Source organism: Canis lupus, unplaced genomic scaffold, assembly GCF_011100685.1.
Source record: "Canis lupus familiaris isolate Mischka breed German Shepherd unplaced genomic scaffold, alternate assembly UU_Cfam_GSD_1.0 chrUn_S2047H2246, whole genome shotgun sequence".
Lineage (NCBI taxonomy): Eukaryota > Metazoa > Chordata > Mammalia > Carnivora > Canidae > Canis > Canis lupus.
Window position 1 is genome coordinate 47,625 of NW_023330924.1, and position 8,533 is coordinate 56,157.

Genomic DNA, 8,533 nt, shown 5'->3' on the forward strand with positions numbered 1-8,533 from the left:
TACCGATAACGATTTCTTACTAAGAAGGCAAAGTAGTGCCTCACAGTCACCTTAGAAATGAGAGAGTCTTCAACTATATCTTACTTAATCTACTGACTCACAGTGCCAGGAGTGGATGATGGGTGGGTGGATGGATGGGTGGGTGGGTGGATGCATGATGGATGGATGGATGAGGTAGTGAAGAAAATATTAGAATGTAGAGCCAGATATGGCCATATGAGAAGGCTGAAGTTGAGTGGTCTATTTGGCTCAGGAGACACGATGTTCATAGAAGAACTAGAGTGTGTTGTTCCAGTATAAAAGGTCCACAGACAGCATGAGATGGTGTGTTTCCAAGTACATTCCAGGACCATGAGGATGTCATGTGGATTAGCCCAAGCAGAACGCCTCAGGAGTCATTGGCATCTCTCAGGCAGCATCCAAAGAAGTTGCTTTTGGGCCTGAAGCTTACACAATTTGGAAGGCCCTCTTCTAAACTTATGCAAAATGAGCATGAAAGTGAATATTGATTTAGGATGTGAAGAAAATTCATAATGAACTTTTAAAAATGACGACTAAATCACTGAAATTCCAATATAGTATGTACACACACACAGGTGTGTGTGTGCATGGATTTAGACACAACTGTGTAGTTGTACAATCTAAAGTATGAAGAAGCACTAGCTCAAAGTGAAAGGCACAACGTTTTATTGGGAATCAAAACAGCTAACTCTTGCAAATTTTACACACACATTCACACAAATCACATGGCCGTGTGAACACATAACATAGACCTGTGAGTGACAGCTGACTCCCTCTAAGAATAGAAATGCACTCGGGTTCATGTCAGACCAATAGTGCTCATTTCCACATCACATTTTAGTCAATTAAATCACAATTTAGTCACAGCTAGCAAACTAGCTTTTCTAACATTTTTTTTCCTCAAAATCTCTTACTTTCCTAAAGTTACTATCCTCACTTTCAAGTTAAGATAACAATTCATAGGCTTCAGGGTTTACCTTTTAGTTACACATGTTTCATTGTACCCTGACAACAGCCACAGTTAGCCAAATGGAGGCTTTTCTGTAGCTCATTTCTGGTTCCCAGATCCCGGTCCATTTATTGCTCACACAGCCTAGAATGACTTACCAGCCTGCATATATTACTGCTGGAACCTGTCAGGGCTAGCCAGTGAATAAATCAAAAGAGAGCGCTGGCTTGGTTTGAGATAGATGACTGCGTCTTAGGGGACACAGTTCCGGAACAAAGTGCATGCTTTCCTACAATGTGTGCCACTTAGATGGGCTCCCAGCAGTGAACCTGGACTCCAGCTAGGTCTAAAATCGCTAAACTGTGTGTCTGATTAGTTGTCTTCCACAGAGGAATAAGCCACTACATGCAAAGCATCCCATCAGTCAGGAAGACAGCTAGGAGCCTGTTTGTTTTAGGAAACCACTTAGCCACTGAGCAAGAACTGCTTCCCTAAGTGGAATCTCAGGCAAGTGTAGAGGTCACAGTCTCGCACAGGCCGACAAAATGTTCACCGCACATTGAGATGTCGTTCACTCCCATGTGGACTACACGCAGATGACCAGTCATTAACTATGGGTTCCAGACAGCTTTTCCAGGAACCATGAGAAGGTAGTGACAGTATATGGCAAACATCTGTGCCGTTGGCATCACCCCTCAGGGCTTTTCGTCCACACAGATAAGCATGGAGGATCAAATTCAAGGAATTTTCCTAAGAACGAATGCAGTCATTTACACCGAGGTGTCACAGAGAGAGTGAGAAATCCATGTGATGTTTCTGCGAAAATCCATCTTACACTTTAAAAGCGATTGTTGCTTCATGTCTGACACCAGGGCTCTTTCACGTCATAAGAGATCGTGCGTCCCGTATTTAAAATATGAAGTGCTCTCCAAAGCAAGCTTAAAAAACATGTAGACAATGACACAACCAAGTAAGTAGAGAGAAGTACGACTGTCTGCAGTATTTTTTTTTATCAAATTAGTTTGCGAGGCGTTTGGGAACTAGAAACGATGGTGGCCGTGCTACGCACAAGTGCCACAGATGGATCCAAAATGAACCCAGCATGTTCCCGGGGTCTCAAACTCCTAGAACGTATGTACATGGCATAGAGAATGGAAGGATCCCGCATTGCATACAGACAGGCAATGAGAGGTCTCCCTGCTGCAGTGTGGGCACAGGAGGGCTTACTTATTAGCTTTGCCCCTTGGTGCCGATCTCTATCGCATTTTCTTTAAGATATTTTTATCAAACAGCTCTTTTTCTCGGTAATGCACGGGTGGGCCCCGTAGGTACTTTTCTTCTGCCTCCTTATAACCTAATCCGTCAAGTGCAGCAATTGAACAAATGATTGCTTCTGGCAGAAGAACTTCCAGAACAAAACTCACTTTGTCGTCCCTTGCCAGAGTCAGCCTCTTCTTGTCTATTTGTTTGTAGATTTCTTGTAAATGTCCCACCACGACATCCAACTGGTCTTCATCCTCCAGGTATGTTTCAACGCAGAGCGTGTACCTGTTGGAATTCAGAAACGATGTCAGCCACCTGGACTGTTTCCTGCCTTTGACAATGTCCAGAAGGTGGTGATCGGCCCCCTTCGTTTTCACGATGAAGTCCACGAGCCTCTGGTTGGCTCGGTCCCGAGCAGCCCTCATCCGGTCAGGGAGAATCTTCTTGCGGGGCCTCTTCCCGCCCACGGAGGTCTCCTCCTCAGAATCCTCCAGGTCGGCATAATTGACCTTTGGGAAGTCAGCCTCCAGATCCCCGTCCTGGATGGCTTTCCTAACTGGGTAACTGACGTCAGCAGCATAATAGTCCAGGAAGGAGCCTGCAAAAGACCCACAAGTGAGCCCTTCTCTGTAGTGAGAAATCAGGGAGAAACACCAGTTCACACTTTGCTCGTACATTTTCCTGGCTCTCTTCATCAGTGTTTCTTTCTCTTTGCAGTCCAGGGGCTTTAATCTTCGAAGAGGAACTCGAATGCCACTCATTTCAGCGTGCATGTTTGCCTCAATCAAAAGCACCCTTGCAGTCTGCTCTGCTTGGCTGACGCTCTTTACCACCGCTGGCCAAAAGGGGTGATTTTGAAATTTAAACCAGACCATCATTCCTCCTTCAATGGGACAAGGCTCCTGTGGAGAAAGCGTGCTGGTCAGTTGTCCCATTTCCTGGCTGACATCCTTCTTAATAGCAGTGGTGGGGTTCACAGCCTTTGAGCTGGCCGAAGGTCGAGATTCCTGCAGCCCTTTCTCAAACTCTGGTACCTGCAGCTTCCTTCTCCTGTTTGCCAGACGGAGTGAACAACGCGGCCTCAGGTTAGGGGCGCTGGAGGAGGCTGCCGCACCTTCCATGCCTGGCTCCCAGGGACCCTCTCCGTGGTCCTCAACATTCCCGGAGGAGGCAGAGCGCTCAGAGGAGGCATCCGGGGTCTTTGCGTGGGTGTCAGGTGCCTCTTCTTTCGGAGCCTCCTCGGGCACAGTGAGGTTGAAACCTGGTGGCGGAGATGGAAGGATGCCTCCATCTTCAGCCCCGGTACCCGCCTCCTTGGCTATGCGATGCAAAGACCTAACTCTTGAGGTGTCCCTCTTTTCCTTGCCCTCTTTCTCACCACCATCTTCTGAAAGTGACGGTAAGTTCGGGCGCCTGCTGGAGCTTGGTGAGGACTTTGCTTGCCTTTTCCTTGGAAGGGGAGTGAGGGTTGTGTGTGCCTGTGATTGGCCGCCATCTGGGGCATCCTGTCTCCGAGAATGCACCAGCCGCGATTTGAGGTTTCTGCGTTTCCTGAGACGCCTCAGTAAGATCCCTTTGGCCTTCCGGTAGTCTTTAAGAGATCGCTTTCTTGGTCCCCTTCGGGACGGTGTAGTGGTCTCTGGATCATCCGATGCTCCTGCTGGGCGCACATCTGCTCTCTCCTTCAGAATCTCCAATGCCACTGAAAGAGCGTTTCTGTAAGGCACTTCCTGTCCCGCTGGGACACTGGCCTTCGACTGGGCTGTTAGCAAGGAGGTAATGGATTCAATCTGAGACTCGTTTAGGATCTTTACGTCTGTGCTTTTCACTTTAATTTTTTCATCTACCGAGAGTATTTCAACTTCTAGAGAAAGTGCTCCTTTCCTCTTATTTCTTGGTGAGACCCCGGATCTGGACAAAACCCTTGCTGGCCACAAGTGGTCCTTTCCAGTTGCACAGGACATACTCAGCATCCATTGTGATTTGGGTGTCCTCTCAAGAGGTGACTAATAGAGGTTGAGGGTTCTGGCCGTCAGACACACAGGCACGGCACATCTTCCCTAAAACAATGTCCTTCAGCACGCCTTTTGGCCTCGGGCCACAAAGGGTTTACTGCTTGTGTGGACCCTCCTTCTTCACCTGAGTCTCCCAGAGTCACGGAACGGACTGTATAGGAGAACACTGGAATGTGGAAAAGGAAGAGAAGAAAACCATTAGGAGAAAAAATTACTTTTGTGAACGTAGAAGAACATCGGTCACTGAGAATTGAAAGGAGATAAAACAAAGAACTATAAAGAGTTTGTGTGTCAGATAGGGGGAGTAAATACAAGGCAAGTATCGGGGAACATACAGAAGATGCCTGAGGAGTTTTTTAACCTTCCATACCCAACTTCTTGCCCTGCTTGTTGCCACTCCGTATTAAAGAGCATCTGTGTGGGGAGGCGGGTGTCGTTTTCCAGATCTCATTTGTGTTATTGGCCGTCTTGTGCCTTTTGTGCTCCCTGGGGCTCATCCTGGGGGGATGCTTCACTCGGTCCTTATTTTCTGGGGGGCGCTGATGCCACCCTGTGCACCCAAGGAAGCCAGGGACGATCTCCAGCCTACAGACCCTGAATGCCAGCCAGCCCAATCTTGGGTTCAAGAGCATGAGCTTAGAATCCAGAGGTTCACGAAGATCATCCTGGTGGTTACTGGTGCCATCCTTCATAAGGATTGCTACAGGCATGGGCCATTGGCTTGACCTGCCCTTTTGCATTGCACTACGGTGGCTCAAAAGGCTGTTGCCCACCCCCCTTCCCCGCCCCCAGAGCTAAATTTTCGGAAAGAGATGGCTGTAGAGCGAGGAGCGGAATAAGCCACACTCCAAATGTCAACATGAAATGACTGCAAGTGAAATGTTTAGTAAAATAGGAACGTCTTACAAAACAGCACGTAGATCGAGGGAGGCGTGAGTCTTTTCGCGGCACCTGTTGGTTCACACGTTCCAACTGCTTGTCCGGCAGACCCTTTCCTCTGCTCTGTGCCTCTGAGGTGCACAGTCCTTCCAGGGATCAAATGGCCTCAAATGTAGATACCCAGGACGTACGTACCTCTAATGTTAATCTAGAAAATCAGAAAGGCAGATGGGAAATTAAGTCAACGAAATGGGGATGGAGTCATCATTTTCCCTTCCCCAGCTCTGGAATACAGGCTATTCTGAAGCAGAAATGTTAGTTATATCTCATTTGGAATGTAGACCTGTCTCTCTGCTTCCTTCGTTTGAATTTCAAAAATATTTCCATGTTAACCTGTTTAGTTTAGGCTGGTCCTCCTATTTCAGAACCATGGCCACTACTACAGCTTTCATAATAGCCTTTTTGTCCGTCTTAAATGCAAGGATTTAGTAGTAGCAGCGTTTTGTGTGTGTGTGTGTGTGTGTGTGTGTGCGCGCGCAACAAAACGGTTGTCTATTATGTAAGTGTGTGTTGGTGTTTCTAAAGTAAAATTGTGAAGAGAAAAACCATGCAGAGGGGTATACACGGGGGCAATACATGATAGATGCTTACTGTCAACATGATGGTGTGAGCGTTCAGCGCACGTTCCCAATGCGCCATCTACACACGCGTGCACATATGCCTAGCACTGTATTTCTTCACTCAAGAGCAGTATGGGATCACTGTTTCGTGGGAATCTGATTTTTTGCATCAGTTTTGTGAATCACTTTTTGCAATGCGGTTTCCCTGACATTTAAAAACTTCATTTAAATACATTTCAAACTTTTAGATGTGTGTCATGCAGAAAATGCAGTTGTTCTCTCAATCCCCCTTCCGACCCGTCAGGAAATACCTGTTAATGGGTTCTACTTTTCCACATATACTGTTCAATTACGTATCACAGTTCGCTTACAGATTTTAGTTCATCCAGTATCGGTTTCAAATGGTACGCTTTGATTTACAACAGATTATTTCCCTAAGAAAACACATGTATGCAGGACTTTGTTCACACATACTCCTAGCTACAATATGAAACGTATGATGACTAATGACACAGACTTTGGGCCCAGCCTGCACAAACCTTTTCTTGCCAGAATGTATGATCATGCAGGTATTGTGTCCTCTGCTTTACAGAACTCAGTGTACTGGCTCTTAGATCACGGGTGTCGGGTGAGGACACAGAACAGAGAGGAGAAGGAAAAACAGGTAACTCAACCAACTGCAGTCTCCCTGCAGCATGACCTGCCAGTCTCTCACACAGAACAGGAGTGCCTGAGTCACCTGAGCTCCAACCAGACCCCCAAGACAGACACACACACACTCACAGATACATACACAGACTCAGAGTGATGAGGTTAGAGACGCAAGATGCCTGATATTGATGCATGGAATCCATGTTTTCTGCTCTACGCATGCATGCAAATGTTGTTGCTTCCAGGGCAGCTCGTCTCAGTTCCTTATCTTGGAATTACACACGGAGAATCTAAAATGCTGTTTAACACCATAAAGTAGGAAAACCATTAAGGATCAGTAAGCTGATCACCCAGAAGGAATGCGAACTGCAAATATATGAGTCTCGCACTTTTAAATTCTGTTTAAACCTATTTTCTATAGAAAGGGCTTTAAAAACCATAGCACCTATTTGAATATTCTCTCCCATTCACGTTTGTGTACATCTGTTCAACTACGAAGCACTTTAATGGAGAGTAACTTGCAGCGGACAACCAAAATATCAATTGCAATCATTTTGTCCGGTTACCAAAACGATGCACCCTTGAGAGACGCATTCAGAAGGAAAGGGTTTTTAATGAAATATAAAATCCTCCATGGCCTACTCACCATGTGCTTTGGCCCACTGTCCAAACAGCTTCCATTGAAGGGTTGGCACATAATGTTGCAGATGATTTCCTTATTTTTTCATCCTGACAGGAGCACAGCTCTCTTCTTTCCCTCTAAGGGTGCATCCAGGTGGGTGTGTAGACAGACACGTGGCAGTTGGAGAGAAAGAGGGACAGATAGAGGGAATTACATGTAAATGTTGATCCTCTTCTGCACACCAGGAACAAGTATTAAAAATAGAACCCTGAATGACACTGAAGTAACTATTAAGTGACCCCCAATTCTCGGAGGGCTTGGATCTGAACATGTATCCACAATTCTAGTTTACAGTCATACCAAACATGCCTGCCCAGTAAAATGAATAGAATAAAACAGAAGGGGAATCGTAAGAAGTAACAACTCCACGATTTGTAACTTCAGGGTCAATTCCAGACCATCAAGAAATAGAACCCTCAGATGAACCAGCTTCAATTTTTAAGTCCTGCTGTTAACTCTAGTCCATTTGCTCCTTGGCTAAGGAATGAGAGAACGTGGTGGCAACGAATATTTATTTCTCCAATCAATCGCCGTGACTTTGGAAGAATGATTTTGGAAGGCTTTGTTCCTTAACTCCTTTCCCCGTTGAGGGCTGTGATCACTTCCAAACAAAACGAAAACAACCTATGAACGTGTTGTCTCAAAACAAGGGCACTGTCCTTGATAGGACTCCTGCACCCCTCCACTCCCAGAGGCAGAACTTCTCTCATCTTTACCCCAACACCCTCTCATCCCTTCCTAAAACCAGTGCTTATTTATTGGACTTTTGTGTGTGTGGTTTTCATTCTGAGATGGAGGAGGAAGGCGGGCCATAGGTAGAGGGAGATGGAATCTTAAGTAGGCTCCATGCCCAATGCAGAGCCCCACACGGGGTTCGATCTCATGACCCTGATATCATAACCTGAGCTGAAATCAAGAGTGTTGACCCCAAACCGACTGAGCCACACCCAGGCACACCTTGGAGCTTCTTTTAAGCTGTAGGCTTTGTGACCTTAAACTGTCCCCAAAACATGTATTTCCATGAATGGACGAGTTAGCAGTTCCCCCTTTTGGCTATAAAGGCACATTTCACGCAATTTCACTTAGAGAGAAAACACGTTCTTGCCTACTGTTACACCTTTCCAGTGCCCCATGAATCCAGCATGAACTTTCCACCTGTCAAAGTTTTTAACCTCATTCCATTTGTAGAGCAACTGAGTGGGAATTGCATCTTCAAACCTTTCCCTTATGTTGCTCACTAGTTTCATAAACTCATGGAGGTCACACCTATTTGGAAATGTGGACCATTTGTATAACATTTTGATAAAAACATTCCAATGGCAAGTAGCGCGACTGAAAACGTGACCGCCCTCAGTTCTACCAACGAACTGAAAAAACTAGGCTTGCTTCTGCCACCCTCACAATGATCAGGCCTACAACACTCAGAGCACCTACCATTCAATTGCCAACTCTG

The 8,533-nt window shown here is 46.1% G+C and overlaps 1 protein-coding gene across 2 annotated transcripts; it reads right to left on the reverse strand.

The window, feature by feature from the left end:
• Positions 1 to 1,972: 1,972 nt before the first annotated feature.
• On the reverse strand, positions 1,973 to 7,270 carry LOC119878903 (PWWP domain-containing DNA repair factor 3B-like). Of its 2 annotated transcripts, none has more exons than XM_038589443.1 (3): positions 7,045 to 7,270; positions 5,200 to 5,335; positions 1,973 to 4,414 (listed from the first exon to the last, which is right to left on the reverse strand). In XM_038589443.1, the coding sequence occupies exon 3, from the start codon at positions 4,204 to 4,206 to the stop codon at positions 2,227 to 2,229; it is 1,980 nt and encodes a 659-aa protein (XP_038445371.1). In that variant the 5' UTR covers positions 4,207 to 4,414; positions 5,200 to 5,335; positions 7,045 to 7,270; the 3' UTR covers positions 1,973 to 2,226. The 2 variants fall into 2 exon arrangements, with proteins under 2 accessions (XP_038445371.1, XP_038445370.1); XM_038589442.1 differs by having other exon boundaries at positions 5,155 to 5,335.
• Positions 7,271 to 8,533: the final 1,263 nt, after the last annotated feature.